This window comes from Lytechinus variegatus, chromosome 4, assembly GCF_018143015.1.
Source record: "Lytechinus variegatus isolate NC3 chromosome 4, Lvar_3.0, whole genome shotgun sequence".
Taxonomy (NCBI): Eukaryota; Metazoa; Echinodermata; class Echinoidea; order Temnopleuroida; family Toxopneustidae; genus Lytechinus; species Lytechinus variegatus.
In genome coordinates this window covers 35049797-35070498 of record NC_054743.1, presented here as the reverse complement: position 1 = coordinate 35070498, position 20702 = coordinate 35049797, and the positions used below count along the sequence as shown (strand labels likewise).

General features: G+C 36.6%; 1 protein-coding gene across 1 annotated transcript in view; it reads left to right on the top strand.

The window, feature by feature from the left end:
- The window catches only part of LOC121413919 (protein held out wings-like), a 65565-nt gene extending 45992 nt beyond the window's left edge, over window positions 1–19573 (top strand). The window contains exons 3-4 of the mRNA XM_041606923.1: window positions 7561–7677; window positions 18307–19573. Of these exons, the coding sequence (XP_041462857.1) occupies window positions 7561–7677; window positions 18307–18546 (357 nt within the window). The 3' untranslated portion in view covers window positions 18547–19573. The remainder of the gene's footprint in view (window positions 1–7560; window positions 7678–18306) is intronic.
- Window positions 19574–20702: the final 1129 nt, after the last annotated feature.

The following is a 20702-nucleotide window of genomic DNA, read 5'->3' as shown; positions in this document are numbered from 1 at the left end:
TCTGATTTCAGAAATGAACTAAAAATTCACTAAAAGAAATGGATACTTATCTTCAAGGCAGATAATTCAACAAGAAATTTCAATCAGTCATTCCATTTCATATCCCTGCTTTTTTCTGCCAACACTCGTTGGTATCGGCCTTTAAATTGAGAATCTCTAATATACAGGAAGTTGGGTATCCTAAAACCCCATGATTCAAGGAAGGAGAATCGGTGATGAACCTACGGCAATGAAGATTCCATAGTTTCCCCCAGAGAGGGAGTCGGGATGAGTTACGATAACGGGATGGACCGTTCCCCCATCATCCATATATCCGTTCGCGAAAGGCAATTTTACTGATTAGTAACTTGAGTTACTGGGTGTGTTTGGATAGTGCTGCAATGTAAAACTAAGAGGCAAACTTGTTTACTCTGTTAATTTACTGGCATACATGGTATTTTTTAGGGTGTCGTGTGTTTGTAATGCTATGTCGCCTGTACCTCTAACAATCTCAAGGGAGATGATTTTTTTGTATCAATTTCCAGCAGGAATAGTTGCATTCTAGTACTGGTTGCTTTGATAGTTAAATACCTCCTGTACTTCTGGTTGTTTCACAATTATATGCATGGTATATTTAAAAAAAATATCTTTCAAAGACTTGATCATTTTGGGTAAAGAGGGTTTCTTTTTTTATACTCAATCCTGTCGTAATCTTACAGGATCTAAAAGCACTTATGGCTTCATCTTTGATACATTTCAACATTATTTTTATCTCATGGTGGGCTGAAAAAGCTTCTTGGGCTATGAATCAGGATTTAGTTTTTTTAAGGAAAAAAGGTGTTATTTGCCAATTTTTTATTGGTATTTGTCATCATTCTTACTGACTGAGGGATGATGTATACAGTGGGTTCAATGCAGCCCTAAAAATCACTCGATTTCAGAGGAGAGATTAATCATTCTCCAGTTAAACTCATCGGTCAGAGTTGATAGGTGGTTATCGGACAGAGAAAGGTTCCATCATTATCTAGCAAATCCTTGGCCGATACTGCACCAGAGCATCGAGGAAATCATGGATACAGAATTATGGATCGCAGATTACCTAACTGATCTTCTGTTTTGGATGTACAAGGAGGAAAATCAGAGTTTTTTTATTTTGATGGAAACAATTCTTTCTGATTTTCTAGTTTATTTTTAAAAGTGAACTAGCCAGACATGTGCTTTAAAAGCTTTATTAGTTCTTGGGATGGACCATGGGCGTAAGACGAAATGGATTGACTGAAGGAAATGAGAAATCTCCAAGCAAAACAACAAGATTTTTTCTCTGCAATCCACCAGACAGAAATCAAGACATTTAAATGATAGGGGATTCACAACCACCGGCTTTGATGGCCTTCACACATTGCCCATCTTCGGCAAAAAAATCTAGAGTTTCAGAACAGTAATTTAGCGAGGATGAGAGGATTGATGTCCATACTGATACATTTCAAGTACGGTTACACCTTGGTGGAGTAATGTTGCTGTAAAACTGTAAAAAAAAGAAGAAACTTGATTTGTTGCTGATGGCACGTATTGTTCTTTGAGGCTCCTGGGAAACATCAATTTGCAGCAGCTTTGCCTCAAGTTCTACCCAACGTTGGTGAAACAAGATAACATGAAAGCTTTGTCTGCATCTTCCTCAACAAGAATAAAAGCACAACTGATACAGGAAGATAATCCTCGCATGCACTACCTGTAGTATTGTCCTTTACCTTAGCTTTATGCATATAGAGTTGAATTTATCTTGACTATTTTTAAATCAGTGAGGGTTCTATTTCATATGGCAGTTTTTTTTAAGGTACCAACTTTCAAAAAAATATTTTCCAATAGGACAATACTTGTAACATGCTACCTACATGCCCCTCCGGACCTTTTCTCTAGACTAATCATCTCTTCTTTCCTGTCATTTTAGCTGTACTTCTAGATTATCTATTTTTGTTTTAACTATATTTGATACAAGCTCTTTGTATTGATTTATAAAGAAACTTTGATTTATCAAGAATTCTCCTCTTTAAATCAATTCTTAAGGTGGTACTGCACCATCCCGAGTTTGCTCAATCTCGAGATTTTAGCCCGATCGGCCCTCTTCGCGATTAATCTCGAGATTCAAGAAACCTGTCTCCACCATTGCAAGAAGAGCGATTCCTGCTCGAGCGAGGCATCGATGCATTATGGTCTGATGCCGTGAATAAATAATCCCGAGTGCATCTGCACCTACGACTAAGCGCGATAATTCGTGAAATAGCGCACTATTTTGCAAATAATCCCAAGTTGACTTGTTATTGCAACCTCGAGATTAATCCTGTGAACTAGTGCGATAATTGCGTCTCCAATGCAAATAATCTCGAGATCGATCAGATTGGGATAATTAGCCGGATCAGAAGTAGCGCGCTTATTTGAAAACTCGGGATGGTGCAGATGGCCCTTTGGAGTTTACCTTCATTTTCCTGTACATTTGCCAGAAGTTATAAAATTGTAATAATCGTGATTAATTTGAAGTTCTCTCTTTATCTCTTTTTATAAGAATGTTCATTTTGCCTTTTTTGGACTTATTTGTGAAAAACAAAGTGGGATATGTTTGTTTTCTACAAACTTAAAAAAAAAAAAAAATTGCCACTGGAAATTGACCCGAGGCTGAGCGCCAGTTAGGATTGCAACAGGATTTATTTACTTATTATTCCAATTTACTGGTATTTGTTATTCAATTTCAATTGTTTTGGGGTGTCCAATGAACACCTAAGGCTTTGCCATTCTGCTGTGTTGATGATATTACTTTATTTCAGCAGACATTCTAGCATTGCACCCAAAAGCAAAAACAAAATGTTTACAGATAAATGCATATTGAAACAAACTTTAATAAATACCAGGCAGGGTTTGAATCAAACTCGATAACATTTTAAACCCTTTTCCCATTCTCCTGTTCAATGCTGCATAACGACATTTCACAATAATAATGGTAATGCTTATGTTTGTATAGTGCATATTATGTTATCATCTATTCTAAGTATGTGCATTTCCACAGGACTTGAGATGTTATCAACCTGGCTTTAGCCCGCCAAGCCATTTTACAGTCCACAAGTATTTTAAGGAATTCATTCCTGCCAGGTACCCATTTATCTCACCTGGGTAGAGTGCAGCACATCATGGATATATCGCTGCTGAAGGAAATAACACCGTTGCTGGGATGAGAACCCTTGACCCTTTGACTGAAAGGCAAGAGTCAGAACCACTAGTCCATGATGCTTCCACATACCTTCATGAAATGTTGATGTGCAATTCTTGTGTGAATAGGGCTCATCAGAACATGTCAGGATTCCATTTTTTTTCTCAAGCCCCTCTTTGCTCTGCTTGACAGTATAGCCTCTGGGGCATGGACATCAATTTCCAACTAGATGCAAAATTTCTATTGATTTCTATCTTCCTTGTACAAAACATCTTTTTTTGCAGGTCATTGATGTTTGATATAATTGGCGAGAGGAATACAATCCTACCAAGATATAGGCCTATAATTCAATGGAAACAAGAAAAATACATGTATCTGAGCAAATTGCCAGCTGCATTCATTCTTCTCTTCTGATTGAAACACTTTGAGATTTGCTACAACAACAAAAAAATGGAAAAAGAAAAGGTGTCTTAGGAATTCACATACGTACGTCTTCAATATATAAAGAGGTGATACAAGACCGACGCTCGGGGTTAAGCAATGAGATTTGAGTGAGGTTAATTTCATTACGTGCCATGCGACCGTGGAGTCAGGTACCGATCTGGAGAGCCGTCTGAAGATGCGACTCTCATGGCATAAAGATGCGGGAGTGGAAGCCGGGCTGCGTCTTTCACGATTTGCATTGAGAGCATGCGTACGCCCGTAGGCCATGAAATGGAGATGATGAGAGGATGGCATGACTTTTTTCATCTTTAACCCTCTCATTCCCTGGCTTCGTATAAGTATTTCTGATACTATTTAATTCTGATATTAAGAAAATAAATAATTCCATGTAAATAGGCTAATTCATCTTTTGAACTTCAGGGCAGTTTTTGAGCGAAATATCAGGGTTTGTAGAACAGTGAAGCTGATTTTTACCGAACGATAAGTTAGGGCTCTGCTTCTTGATTATTCATTTTATTTTTGGGTCATTGGTCATGATAGCATCTTTAGGCAAGAACATTATTTCATCATATGAAAAATAAAACTGATATCATTCGAGAGGGCCAAGAAGAAATTACATTTTAAAATGTTCAGTTGTCACTTTGAACATGGTATTCGTCACAAAGATTGTTGGATTGAGTGCAATAAGGTGAAATATCTCATTTTGTATTTTACAAACATGGCCTCCACCATCTCAACATCCTTTTAAATGGTTAATATTATCATGTAAGTTGAAGCCTTCTGACTGACATATTGAGCTAATTATGACGTGAACTGCGTTTGCAGACATCCCCTGGCAATGTTAAGCTATTTCTACGGACGTGAATTCATGAAAATTCTGTCAAGGATACATGTGACAATGACAATGAATTTTCTAGACCCATGTCATCTTTATTCGGGTATTGGAGCCACTTTCATGCACACTTTACAATGTATTCTTCTTTTGCATTTTAGATATTTACATACTATTTAATAAAAAACTATTAACAGCTCCATGATTTAATAAAAGATTATGTACAGGGTATACAACAAAATATCTACAAAGAAGAAGAGGTTGATAGAAAGAAAAGAAGATGCAGAAGAAGAGGGAGGAGGGAGAAAAGAAGTAGAAGATGGTGGTAATGAAGAAGAAATAGAAAAAGAAGAAAAGGCAACAAAGGCACCGATAAATCGGATAAGTAACATAAAAATAAAAAGACGATAAGAGAAAGAAAAAACCCTCAGGGAAAGTTAATTCCACAAGATTGAATATTCATTTCAATGAATCAATCATTTGTACAGCTATTAGTAAATGTAAAGATAGATGTGTTTGTAACAGTTTTTTGTGATATCATGTGACCTCAAATTACTGATGGAGCACTGCAACTTGCTAGAGAAAAAATAAAAAAACAACTATATAGGTGCAAAGATTCTTGCAAACTTAAGATGGAAGGAGTTAACCATCGTCTCTGATTACTCCTCAAGCGAGGATCTTGAGATCGGTTATCCAGAATGCACGTCGCCGTCGCAAGGTGGTTAAAAGCGTTGTCTCCTCGGGGCAACACTGGACCGACATTATCTTGGTGTGTTTGTATCCCTGGATAGGAGGTAGAGAGAGAAATGCCAGTTCACCTGTATCGTTATGTACATTGTGAATATATAGAGAGACATTCTCATAATGCTTCATAGTCTAAATTGAATTTGAATTTTCAGCAATTGTACCTCAGTCACTTTTGCTCTACGGCGGCCTAATGGCGAGTCGAAAACAGCTGTTATAATATGTTTCGTAATAGCTTCATGATATAGGTGGTTTGAATAAAAATGAATAAAACAGCTGCTTATGACTTGGGTTGTAGTTTGTGAAAAAGCCTCCAAAATAAAAGCAAACATGTAGTAATTGAATGAGATGTAGGATTCTCTGTCTTACATGAGATGAACCTTTGATGAAAGAAGATTGGGGGGGGGGGGGAAGACATAAAAGTTAAATGTCAGAGTGGAGTGTGAGTCTAAAATGTGCTTTTTTTTTGGTGACAAATAAGTAGATGAACTGAGATAATCGAATTTGATGGGATGAAATGAGATGGTATAAAAGACAGAAAAAAGGGGAATTATAAGGAAAGAAGATTAGCGAGTCTCAGAATTAAAGGATTATTTACTATGGAAAATAAAAGGATCTCTCTGTAAAGTAAGGGAGACGGCACTTGACTGGGATACCGTCCCCATACTAAAACAGTAAACTAAAAAAAAATTAAAAAATTGAAATGAAAGTCGAATCTCCCGCCACTGAATTTTATTTATTGTATGACCCTCAAATCTTCTGAATACCTTTGATTAAAGCACAGTTTTGACAGGTCCTGTGATGTCAGTGTTTGTAAGTGTGTTTGCTCCATGATCAGCATATAGTGACTTCAATAAATGCAACTTTCCTCCTGTCCCCCCTCCCGGATTTTACCTCCAGTTTACCCCTATTGCTTTTTAATGCAATATATTCATTAGAAAAACCCTGTGTAATCTAATCATAATTTGCTTGAGAAATATACATGTAATTTCACGTTTCTTGTAGATGTATACAGTTTTCCATTTTCATAAAAGTAATATTTAGAAAGCTAATATACTTAGGCAGGTAATAAAACATCGCAATTGAATTTCCTTCATGTGTGTGCTCTGCGCTGAAGTGTGAATTATATTTTAGATTGGTATACTAGATTACATGCAGCTCAGAATTTATGACAGTTCCATTAATCTTATTTAGCAGCGGCTTCAAAATAATAAAACTTGTCCCACTCTCTCGCCAAATTGAATTAAGGGCCTTTTATAGTGCATCTGTCAAGGGAAGAACTTCCAGTCCCATCTATTAGATTTCATGTTTGTAGAGTGTTTATTGAACAGCTTTCTTTCCCCTAGGGAATGTTTTTATCACAGATGAAGTTTAAGGGTATTGGATTTTCTCTTGACTTCGGTTATAAAAGGGAGAGTGTAATGGCCTATCAATGTCAACGTGTAATTAGCGGATTGTGAAGCAAAGTAATGGGAGCTCATCTCGGGGAATAATTATCCTGGTTTCTCATTGCAATTTTCTATTTTTAAAGAGAAATTCCAGTAGTTGCACTTAACACTGATTTCATGAGAAAGTCTGTAAAACAAGGCTGAATTAATTGTCAGTATATCATGGAGGATCTAGATCTGGTACAGTTACATAAACTGAACTTTGTGAAATCTTGAAATCTATGCTGAAAAATGTTCAGACTGAAGATCCCCAACACAGATAAGCGTATGTGGGACAGTGTATAATTATTGCTTCGAATGTCGGGCCCGACGCTCTACCCAAATCCTGTGCTTATTCGCTGATTTCTCAGCAATTGCACAATTTCTTCCAGAATCCTTTGGCACATACGTTTTATTTATACGAACAGACACTTTGGTGGTCATTTCATGGGATTCTGTACAAACTCATTTTGATATCGTTACCAAAACTAGCATTTACCTTTATAGACAGCTAATGCATTTTTTAAAGACAGCTTAAGTGTGTCACAAAAAGCTTTTTTGTGGAGTACATTTTTACTCAGAACTGTACAGAACTTCAACATTTTACTGCCTTTCTCCTATGACCAGAAATGATTTATCAAGCAAATTTATTCCCTGCATCAGGGACCTGTCTTTCGAAAAGTTGTGGTTGATTCGATCAACCACAACTATGGAAAGCCAGCAACATCTATAATGCACATTTGTTCAAAAATATTTTCTAGAAATAATGTTTATTCATACATTCATTGTTTTCTCAAATTTCTGTGTGCTTCTCTTTGCTTGCAAAGGACACAGTGCAAGCTCTTTGTAAGATGGGCCCGTAGTTTGCATCGATCAGCGACTTCGTCCTATAACAAAGTTTTGTTAATGTTGTTTATGTTTTTGTTTTCCTACAGTTTAACTTTGTTGGTAGGATATTGGGGCCCCGAGGAATGACTGCCAAACAACTGGAAAGAGACACAGGCTGTAAAATCATGATCAGAGGCAAAGGATCAATGAGGGATAAAGTCAAGGTTTGTAGTCCCATCTCTGACTTTTCATGTATGTTTAGAATTCATTGTGTTTGTGCAAGAACGCCCTCAACGCCACACTTCTGTGCATCGCACACGCGAGAAAATGCCCTCAGCAGCAGGCATAATTGCTTTGCGGAAGGGCACTTCTGAACTGATGCGGTGCGCGAAAAATGTTTTGCTAAGGTCATTGTTGCACCCACACAATAATATCCCATTCTTTTCTTGTACCTTTTATAGTCCCATTAACTCTGTTGTTTGTTTGTTGTCCAACTATTTCTGTCCTTGTATGTTTGTAATCCATTATGCATCAGTTTGTATGTCAATAGTTCTATTTATCATGTTTTGTGTTTAATTTTTAGTTTTATCTTGCCTATTAAAGGGGGCAGAGAAGAGCAAAAAACCCGAAAGCCCTCTTGATTATCACTCTCTAATTTTGCCCCTCATTAACTGCTTTTTGAACACTTCACCCAAATATTATCCACATCTCCAATGAAGTTGGCAATCCTGAAAGTCCCCGTAATCAGCCACCTCAGTTTGCCACCTCATTTACCGTATTTTTAAAACAATTTACCTGCATATATTATCCATACTCTCCATCTCCATCTCCAAACCCATCCTCCAGATCTGAAGGAGATCCTACACTTACTTTGTCTTGGGCAATCCAACATGCTTTATAAAGGTCTAGTCACCCTAGTCTTAATCAGTAGTAGGTTGATATCTAAGGCTGATATCTGTTAGCTTAATCTTGTTTACGGATTGCTATGTGCTTTATTTTCCCTTCCCCGAGGCATATCCTGTTGTGAACATTGTCTGTACTCATTCAAATTTGCCAATGTTTTTTTCAGTAATCACATAGAAACCTCTGTAAAGCCTGTAACATTTGTATTATCTTCCTATTTTTCACATGCGCAGGTTTTTTCTTCTCCTTTTAATGCCTTTAAATGACCTATATGGATGTCAAATTTCCTCTTTATAAAAAGAAAGAAGAAATATGATGGAGGTTTCTCTACCTCTAACAACTTTGAGTCTATGAGTTTTTCGAAACTATAAATTATTCAACTCCACAATTTTACATGCCTCTTTTTAATAGCAATCCCCAGTTGATTGTAGGGGACCGTGAAACTTTTTTAATGGCACTCAAATTAAAAATATGGATTGGTATGGAGTGTAATCAGTGTATATGACACAGTCTTATCTACTTATTGGGAAAGGAAAAAAGAGACAGGCTCCTTTATATGATTACCGGTAATACATAGAACCACATTTTAATATCATTTCAGGAATACATGTATATTTGAATTCATCATTGTATTTTATTCCATTTTTACTGGACTCTGAGTTAAACAATTGAAATTATGAATTATCCTGATGACTTTCTTTTCCTAAGGAAGCCTCAAGACGGAGAGGATAGCCAGACAACATTTTGCATTTATGGGACTGCATATAACAATGATTCCCCCTAAAACTTAATGACATTTGAATAGCTGTGATCATTTCCAAGAACTATGTCACCAATGTTCTGAAGCAGAATTATGTCTATTTATAGCTTGTGGATACCTCAGTGTTATAAAGTTGGGTATAAAGGGAAAGATGCATGATCCGTTGTTGACTACTCCAAGACAGGTGCGCCTTTTTTGTTTTCCGTTTGGCCGGTTAGTATGCGTTTAAGGCAGAGTGTGTTCAATGTCGATTTTCAAATTTAAACAGCAACATGAATCATGATTGAAAACTCAATTACAAAACATCGAACACAAACATGATTTGAGGTGCACTGTTCAGTGTAGAAAATATTAAGCCATTTATATGTTGTCTTTAAATATTTCTGCTTTCGTTAACGCAGCTTTAGTGTGCAGTTTGACCCATCACAAGAAAGGTCAGTTCTGGCGCCTGTTTGTATAGACTCCCACTGCGAGAGCAAACTTAAAGACGTTTCGAAACTCAATTGTGTTCAATGTTGCATTCACGATGCTCACAGTTGTAAAAAAAAATTAGAACTGATTGCGTTTACAAATGCATCTTTTTCAACGTTTAAATTTTTACGACCGGGAATGGAGGACCTTGAACACATCCTTTGTTTCTCATTATGTCAGCGTTTTGTAATTATGTTTACAATCACGTTTCGAGTTGCTGTTTCAATTTGGAAGCCAACATTGAACACACCCTTAAAGTAAAAGGGGAACCAACCGCCTGGGTTTGATGAAGCCAGGTGACTCCGAGTGTCGGACGTTGGCATTCGCTCTCCCTAATGAGGGATGATAGACAGATGGTAGATAAATGCATGCACAGATGGGCATTTTCTGGATAGAGAGATTAGAAAGATAGCCGTTGAATTCCTCTTCTTCTGTTTAGGGCTTTGATGGAGATGCCAGAACAAGGATGAAGGCTATGGATGCTGACACCATGAATCATCTATGAAAAAAAAAGCTAACAAAGTTTGGTGTGTCGTTGGAGTTGGTCAGGAGATGTTGCCTATCATCATCATCATGGGCTCTTAAAATGGAAGTTCACTGTAAAGAGATATAAACTTGGTCATAATAATAAAAGCAGAAAAAAATAAAGGAAATATTGGTGAAGGTTTGATAAAAAAATTTAAGTTTTATTTTTTAACGTCACAGATGAGTTACTCCTAATTAAATTTGAGCATTGGATATATGATCAGGCACATCATTTTATAGCCTCTTCTATGAAAAAAATATGGTCTCCATGTTCAATTATGAAATTATGAAATTTGTGGAATATATTTTACGTGATATATTAGGGAGCTGCCGGGATATGACATTAATTCATATCTTTAAAAATTCATAACTCTTTTTGGTAGATGGGGTTTCCACAAACGGTCAACAATGTTTTGTTTTTCGGCTTTTATCAAAACCAACTTTAAAGCCTTGTATCTTGAAAGTAAAAAAAAGGAACTAAGCTCATGGACTTAAAGGACAAGTCCACCCCAACAAAAACTTGATTTGAATAAAAAGAGAAAAATTCAACAAGCATAATCAAAATCGGATGTAAAATAGGAAAGTTATGACATTTCAAAGTTTCGCTTCATTTCACAAAAACAGTTATACGAACGAGCCAGCTACATCCAAATGAGAGAGTCGATGATGTCATTCACTCACTATTCATTTTGTTTTTTATTGTTTGAAATGTGAAATATTTTGATTTTCTCGTCATTGTCATGTGAAATGAAGTTTCATTCCTCCCTGAACACGTGGAATTCCATTATTTTAACATTTTGTGCTTCAGGCAAGGAGGTCCCAATCGTCAAATTCGTAAAAATTGAAATATTGTATAATTCAAACAATAAAAAACAAAAGAAATAGTGAGTGAGTGACATCATCAACTCTCTCATTTGGATGTAACTGGCTCATTCATATAACTATTTTGTTAAAAATAAGCGAAACTTTGAAATGTCATAACTAGTTTTAGAACTTCCTCTTATATTGGCTTGTAAAAACCTATAATCACAGACCGAAGGGGAAGGACAGATTCTGATGAATTACAATTTCTTTTTTTTTAGTTTCACTCATGACTTTGTTGGTAACTCTACTCCTAATAGATTAAAGGATCAATTTCTTGCGTCCTTCAAATTTTTTTTTTTTTTTTTACATTTTGAAAAAATCAGGTTGATACATCCTCTTTTCCTTGATACTTGCAATTTGGATCGAGCTTCCAACTCTTTTTAGTCATATATTTTTTAAAAATCACTGATTGATACTTAATACTTGTCTCTTGATTTGTTCTTGGCTAATCCATCCTGATCTTCTTACCAAGAATTTTACGCTTTTTAGAAGCCATAGAAATATTCATCAAAATGGATATCTCTATTTTCGATTTACCAATTCCACATATGCGTTTTTTTTTCTTCCTGCAATTTCATTGTCGTGCAGCAAGTTTTTCTTTGCCAGGAGATTTTGTGATCGATCATTAAAGTGACAATTATCAAGAGGAGATGATCATACTCATGATAATTTGGGGGGTTAATTCTTCCTTTTTTTGATATATTCAAATAATATTCCTTGTTGTTGTTGCCCTTTATTTTAGAAAGAGAGCATGCAATGATTGATCATTCTATTCTTTCTTTTCAAGTTATTTTGTTGAATCAAAATACATGTATATATGAAGATTTCATGAAGATCTGGATGACAGCTCTACATTGTGAGTTGAGAATCAAGAAGGGAGAGGGAAAGGGGAAAAGAGTGGGATGAAGGGGGGGGGCTGCACAAAACAGGTACAGATTGACCCAGACATTGAGGAATGTGAACTCTGCATTTTTCTCCCAAGGAAATAATTTCATTTCAGAGCAGGAATAAACAACCTTGAAGATCCAGAGTTTCATAAAAAAAACAACAACCTATTGGTAATGGATAGTGGAGAAATCTTAATGCATAGTGCATTTTCACAATTGTATTCCCTGGCAAGTAATGTAACAATTTTTTTTATACTCTGACCTTGGGCAGAATTTGATATTGATATTTCATAATTCTATTTCCCTGCAAGTATTGGAACCATTTTGCATTTTATACTCCTATCCTTAGCAGAATTTGATATTGATTTATCGAAGATTACGAAAGTCACACTCTTGTAAAATCAGTCTTGTTTATTTCTCTTTAATTATTTTTGCCTTAGTATTAAGAATATATTCCATCTAAGAAACTCTAAAGTTATTATTTAGAAGAATCATATTTTCCAAGATATCAATGTTTTGAGAATAGGCCTATTAGGTAGGTCGTATATCCCTTTCATAAACCCAATTATGCGGATATTATAATTTGGTTGTAAAATCAGAGCAGGACTAGAGTTATCCGCATTATTTCGATGCTGTAATTATCCGCATAATAGCGGCATCAGGACCCGATTTTTCCTTATGAACTCATTTCCAAAGTAATGCGGATAATTGCCTAATTGCCATGGTGCGGTCACAAGGTCACCCTTTTCCAACACAACCCCATCGGATGGGGTGCGGCAGTTGCCATGACAACTATCCACCTTTTTCAGGTCGGGCGCTTGTAAAAGATAATGCGGATTATTTTCGGAGTTTGTGAATGCAATTTTTATTGAATTATCCGCATTAGTCTTAGGCGGATAATTGGAGGATGGATTTATGAAAGGGGTATTAGTAGCGCAACAAAGCTTCTATCAATTTTGTTGGATGACAATCGCTCGGCGACAACTGCACATTTAGCAAAACCTAAAACTTAACCTTCAAAAGTATTAATGAAGCCTATTCATTCTTTATCATTGCATTATTGTAAACCAAAGCTTCACAATTTTACAAATTACAAATTTACAATCCTAACTCCAACCTTACTTTCGACCAGCATTCTCGCCACTTGTGGACCCATTTAAAGGGGAAGTTTACCCTAAAGAAAACTTTGTTGTAAAAATAGCAGAAAAAATAGTAAAAAATATTGGTGAAGGTTTGAGGAAAATCCGTTAAAGAGTAAGAAAGTTATTAGAGTTCAAAGTTTTGGATTGGTGACGTCATAAACGAGCAGCTGCCCCATGTGTTATGTAATATAAAATGCATGAATTTCAAATTGTGTATGGTTCCTGATGACTTAATTTTGTTTTCTATTCATGATCGGGTGTGAAATGATTTGTCTATTGATATACAAAAGGTACAGTGAAAACCATTATAAATTTTCTGAGAAAATGACATTTCATTGATTTTTTACCATTCACTATGTAGGAATGCTGCTCACATATGACGTCACAAATCAAATAATTGAAATTCTAATAACTTTTTAATTATTTGATGAATTTTTCTCAAACCTTCGGCAATATTTTTTATTATTTTTTCTGCTATTTTTACAATAAACTTTGTCAGGGTGAACTTCCCCTTTAATATTATATTTACAAGGAATGCCTCATCTCAATTAAACCAGGGAGTCCCTGATTAAAAACTGTATTGAAAGGTCTATTAAATATGACGTAAGGACTTAAATGAAATGCTGTCTTTGCACAGGCAAAACCTCGCTTTTTTGACGTCCGTTGACTCTGAAGCTCTATCACATCCGATGAATGTTTCCCTGTGGTTTAAACAATCTAGAGTAGACTTCACCCGGCCTGCCAAATCAATATTTTCAATAAAAGCGAACTCACAAAGGATCTTAACATGCCTATTACATGATTTCATGTAATACTCGCTCACAGACTAGCAGTGCTGCAAGACAATTGGAAATACTGACAATGCCTTGGAGCAGTGGGTATTAAAAAAATCAATTTAGTTTTTTGGATAATGGAGTATGATTGTTTGGTTTAGAGAAGGGGGTTTCATGCCTCATAGCTCATTATGAGTCAGTATGGAATAAACAACCCCCTCCGACTGTCTAGTCTCTCCAATAGTTCTTTCAAGGAGCTTCCTGTACGCTGCTTGATACATTACAGTACTCTGTATTTTTTTAAAAGTATGGTAATTTAGCTAACTTATGGAAATATGAAGTGGGCTTTCTCTTTGTGCACCTAAAATTCAACTTCAGATTATAAAATGTGATTAATTAATGAAAAAAAATGGAGATGAAGGTCTGACTCCAAAAAAGTCAGGGAACATTTAACTTTCAGATATTCCAAATACAGACTTCGAACCACAATGTCTGGGGTTTAGATACCATTGCAGCACTTGTGTCATGTGGCAAGGCATTTATCTACATTTGCCACTCTCCACCCGGACGTAGCAAACGGGTATCTGGTCAGCATAGCCATGCTGAAACCAGGTTATGCAATACTCTGAACATTGATTTATAACTCTGAGATGATAATGTTTACACTTTACTGCATGTATTCTTAATGTTTCATCAATTTTTCGGAATGATCATAAAAATAGAGAATGGAAAGATATAGTTCGGGGGTTGTTTTTATGATGTCAGCATCACATAGAGAGTGAACACTTGAGCTGATTCCTCAGTTTCAATCACGACTTTCACTTCAGTGACTTCACCCATAAACATTAAATGATGGAGACATGGCATTTTTCAATTACGGCAGTTATTTCCCTGTACGCAGACCCCTATTGCTTCTTGCTACCCCATCATCCCCTACCTGGTCCCATCCATTAAAAAACGTGTGAGCAATTGCTGAGTCATTAGCCAAGGTTCAAGCAGAAATAGGTTGGTAAGATTCCAAGTGCTTTCAATCAGTTGGACGTCTGCACCCTTCATATTGAGGGAACAAAGAGAAAAGAAGAGAGAAGAGAAAAAGAGAAGAAGAGTCAAGAAGAGAAGAATGAATGTTAGAAAACAAATATAGAATGGAGCAAAGATAAAATGGAAGGAGAAGACTGCATTTGCTATTATTTCACCATGTTTAGGAAGGAGCAAAAGTTTGATCTTTGAGGAAGGCTGGATATGTGTGGGGGGAGCGGGCTGAGTTCAAGGATAAGAGAGATATGTGAAAAATTGATTACACCCAAATTGTGAATAGTTGATTACACAGTTTGTGGCTGCTTTAAAGCTTTCACTTTAAATGAAGCCATTCATCGAATGTCATTTTCATTTTGCCTAGAAATCCAACTCCTTGATTTAAACAGATCTTTTTTCATATTGTTTAACCCCCCCAAAAAAAATATTAACAAGGCCTATTCATTACTTTCTTTTGTAATTCAATAGTTTTTTCCCCAATTGTTTTTAATGTGCTTCATGGAAATGTACATTACATGATATGAAACTGATAGTAGTCCTATAAAATATGGACCAATATGTCAAAGTAGTTTGTGCAAGATGTTTGAGTGGAGAAATTAATGAGTTAGAATGGCTAGGTGAAGGTGAGCCCCAAGTTCACCAACAATGTCACTTCAAGAATGTCCCGCTCAGTATTCGGGGCATGCCACGACGCTGCGTTGAGGTAGCAACTATGAAATTGCGGAATGCAGATTGCGAAAAATGATATTTAAAGAGAAATTCCAGTAGTTGCAGTGAACACTGATTTCATGAGAAAGTCTGTAAAACAAGGCTTAATTGTCAGTATATCATCGAGGATCTAGATCTGGTACAGTTACATAAACTGAACTTTGTGAAATCTTGAAATCTACGCTGAAAAATGTTCACACTGAAGATCACCAACACAGATAGGCACACGTGGGACAGTGTATTAATATTGCTGGAATAAAGACCCGACGGAAGTGACCGAATCCGCGCTTATTTTGCTTATTTCTCAGCAATCACGCAATTTCTTTCAGAATCCTTTGGTACATATTTTTTATTCATACAAACAGACACTTCAGTGGTCATTGTATTAGATTCTGTAAAAAGTCATTTTGAGGTCGTTACCAAAACTGGAATTTATCTTTAAAAAGCGGCAGGCGGGGACTGGAGTCCAACTGAGAGAAGTGATGGATTCTGGGAGGTCATGGAGGTCAGATGAAGGCATTATTCAGATGAAAGGGGTGGGGGGGGTCGTCAGGGTAGGTTTAGGGAAGGGGTTGGGCCTTTGAGAGTAATTGGGGTTGTGGTAGGAGGATGTTGAGTGATGCAAGGAATAAAGGCATGATTTTGATAAGCTTCCGTTCCCATGATGGATTAATGGTGATAACGGCCTGAATCCTTTGGCACATACATTTTAGTTATACAAACAGACACTTTGGTTGTCATTTCATGGGATTCTGTACAAACTCATTTTGATATCGTTACCAAAACTAGCATTTACCTTTAATTCATACATAACATTTGGAGATTTAAATTTCATTCTTATTTCTAGTACTACTTGTAAAATATAGATATAGGGAAAATTTGAAATATATAAACAAAACTTTAAGCAGCTATCAAAATATTTATCAAGACTCTCTTGGAGTAGATTATTTGCAAATTTTATCTCTTGAGAGTTTGAAATTTTTAAGATCTTGTTCTAAAAGGTTAACACCCTCTAGGCCAGGTCATCTAGGATAATGGTAGCCTCTGCTCCATGCTGCTGGCCATAAACTTGACCATTTTATTTTTATAATCTGTCAGTGCAGACGTTCATTTGGAATGTTACGAGAATTCTAAATCCTCAAAGAGAGGCTAGTGTCCATTTGCCAAAAATATATCAAAAATATATTACCATAAAAAGGTGTAAATATCAATGCTGTTAAAGAGTAATGTCAGTAGTTGCAGTAAACACTGATTTCATGAGAACGTCTGTAAAACCAGGCTTGATTGTCAGTATATCATTGATGATCTAGTTCTGGTACAGTAACATAAACTGTACTTTGTGAAATCTTGAAATCTACGCTGAAAAATGTTCACACTGAAGATCACCAACACAGATAGGCACACGTGGGACAATGTATCATTATTGTTGGAATAAAGACCCGACGGAAGTGACCAAATCCGCGCTTATTTTGCTTATTTCTCAGCAATTACACAATTTCTTCCAGAATCCTTCGGCACATATTTTTTATTCATACAACCAGACACTTGAGTGGTCATTATATTAGATTCTGTAAAAAGTCATTTGAGATCATTACCAATACTGGAATTTATCTTTAAACTCTTTAAACTTTAAACTTAAAGAAAAACAACAATAACTGTCACTGCCATAGCACAGAGTAATTTGCCTGCTATATAGTCTTACTAATCCAGACACGTATAAAATACACTGTAAGTAAGGCTGAGGGGTTCAAACTCGTTTCTACATGTATGTTGGCCTACGAAACGCTCCTTGTGCTTTAAAAAGGTAGTCGTCTGAAAGTGAAGCTAAACCTGTAAGATAGTGGGGTAATAGAGAATAAAAAGGAGTAGGTATACCATTCCTAGAATTCTTTTCTATCAGCTAGATAAAACTCAAAGCTGCTTTCAGACCGTCCCATAAAGGGAGGATACCAGATAGCCTATACTCTGTGGAAATCTACGCCAATCAGAAAGAACAGGTATTTTTTGCCAGTTTCAAAGCAAATTACTTCCCATCCAGCGAGTATGCTGGACAAGGGCGCCATGGAGCTTTTGGGTTATGTTACCGAGCTAGTGATTTTAAATTGCGCATCTCGTCTGCTCTTCAGACTATATTGAACCTGCTCATACCTTCAAGAACTTGCCCCGAAAATGTGTGGTTCAGGTTGGATGTGAAAAATCATCATCAGGTATTTTGAATCCTGAAGAATTTCTCATCAATTTACAGGAATTTTGGTGATAAAGTCGGTATGAATTCACCTAGTAATGACTTTATGAATGATAAATGGATGATTTGATTTGAAGGCGCATTGACAGGTGCTATTTCACAAGGGACCAGCTCAAGGGGGTCTAACAGTCACCCAAGGTCAAAAGGTCAACTTCCATCGCAGTATTATGCAGCAATTCAAGTTGCATTAAAATTGTTTCCCATGCTCAATTTGATACCAGATTTTGATGAAAACAAAATAATGGAAACGTGTTTGTATACAATTTACTTCACTTCAACATCAATCAGACCCTATTTCAAAGATGAGAATCATTCAAGGTTATGATGAAAAGCAAGTTGAAATAGATAAGCCTATTTCATATTAAAAAATATTTTTTGAAATTTATCTTTCATTTTGTTGTCTCTAGACCTGCTTTCACTATTTTTTTTACGTTATAAATGTATGCACATGTATACATTCATGCATTTAAATCATTTAACTATTACACCACTGCTCTTAGCAAATAATCTAATGGTTTTACTTTTCTTATTTTTTTACAGGAGGACATGAATAGGGGAAAGCAAAATTGGGAACATTTAGATGAAGAACTTCACGTACTCATCACAGTAGACGACACACAAGAAAGAGCGGAACTCAAATTAGAGAAGGCCGTTGAAGAAATGAAGAAGTTGTTAGTACCAGTGGTAAGTCATGCTTTTTGTTGCTTTATCCTAGGGCATCCCAGGAAAACATGCATAGAAATTCCTTTGAATCTTGAACTTTCTTTGTCATATTCTTGACTAGTAAAGCCCTTGATTATAGTATCTTTGAGGATAGAAGTCGTCTCTTCCGTTGGATTTCTCAACATTGCTGCAATGGGACAGATGGAAGCCCCTTTGAGAATGATTTATCTGTTCTTGATATTAATACCATTTCATAAAGCTCCTTGCTTTACCCTATTCTTCTTGCCAAATGTTCTACCTTCTTGTTTCCATGGCTTGGAGTCTTTTAAAAGAGAAACATCTGCAGCTGTAAACAAGCTCAGGTAGACCTGGGATATTGGCTATAGTTTTACAGCAATGTAGGTATCTTCTCCGGAGTTTAGCTCCAGGTTTGGAAGAGGATAGCGTATGATTTAGTTGGAGCAATCATAGTCCTTTGGAGGAAGATAGCGTAGCTTCTTTACATTTTTCTGAATCCTACTTCCTTCCTCCTACTCCATCGCTGCTTTCATTCTTACTGATTTGTGCGGGGTCGGATTCTTCTGTCTACAAATCCAATTGATACAAAATACATTCTTCGCTGTGCCTCCAAACCCCTGGAAAACAGGTCGGGGCAGAGCATTTCCGATGCCCTGGTTTTTGTGGGGCTATTATCAATTAAAGAAAGTGTCTACTGTGAGAGGTTGTCCCCGAATGAAAGAATTTTATTTGAATTATAATGTAGACTGCAACCAGAATAAAGTTAGCTTTGCAGACTCTACTTTTTTGGTTTTGGGGTGGGGAGGAAGGGGTGTGTGTCTACAGCGAGAGAAAGTATCATGGTATCGATGAATGTTGGTTCTGTATCAGTTACAATACATAAAGCACATTTTGCGATTGCTTAATACGCGCTCGGTCACCGCATGGACTCTTGACTTCACAGTATGGAAGCAGCATTTGAGAAGGACTCTTTGTCGCAAATGATCGCACATGACCCTGCTGGCTGGATCCCGATGGGAGTCGTGAAATCGCTGCTGCGGAAGCGTGAAGGCGGCAGAAGATGCGTTCCAATACCCGTCTCCTCTCCCTCTCCTCCCTTCTCCCCCATGGCGAGATGTTGATGTTGATGATGGTGATGCAAGTATTGTAGCCAGAAATATGAAATCATAGAGTAATCGATGATCTCTCAAGAGGACCTCGTTGGATATCTCTTTTCATGTTCAGACTCATGTTAGCTGGTTCAATAGAAGGTGATTTCTTTCAGAGAGGTTAATTCATGACATATAATAGACTTCTTGGAGACTCAAAATGGCTTTTCCTCTGAAATTACACAAACAAAAAAGAATTATCATATGACAAATAAACCTGGATATTGAGTATTATTTTTCTCAGTGTTAGAGAGAACTAATGACTCTTCTCATTCTTCCCCATCAAATATTTATAAGAGCCCCTCGCAATTCCCTTGATATATTTTCTACAGGAATATTAGCACATCAAATCAAAGTAATAGCAATGAAATTTAGTTGGGCTATTTCATTCTTGAAATTCCATTGACTGTGAGATAGCTGATGATATCTGGTGATTTTGTTTTGATAATTTTATAGTGCTTTGCAGGATGGTATTCATGCATGCAATTTGTCCATTGGTTTACATTTATTTTCATTCAATTAATTGAAAAAATTGTCAGTGCTCTTTCTGCGCATTCTTTGCATTTCGTCCGTTCTATTTCTCTGCCTACTTCTCCACAAGTAAAGCAGAGACATCTTCCACAATTAGGCCAAATTTACCACCAATTTCGTATCGATCGACTACCAATTAAATTGAGTTTTCCCCCATAATTAAATGGCATGTCGAGGCCCGATTCTCCTTGGTGTGAGTTATTGACTCAAATTGGCAACAGTCACCTGCCCGCTCTATTCAAATCGGCTAACCAATAGTCGAATTTGAGAAGAAGCCGAAAAATATGACCTCACCATTGAGGAAATTAATTCAGAGAAGGCAGAGTGTTACTAATGTATCTCCGCTCTGTGTTCTGTAATCATGACGATAGAAGCCGTCGGGGCGGCCGGAGCAGTTTGTTCTCCGACACGGGAAATGAAAGGGGATAGACAATGAACAAAAGACTGGTATAAAATTGATTTTCATGCTAGTTAGTCGTACTCCCACCCATCTGCTATGTTTGCAAGTCAAGAAATTAGGAACATGCCCATGCTCTATTGCTTGCACTCATTCCATCTTGGTAATTCTGGCGTGGC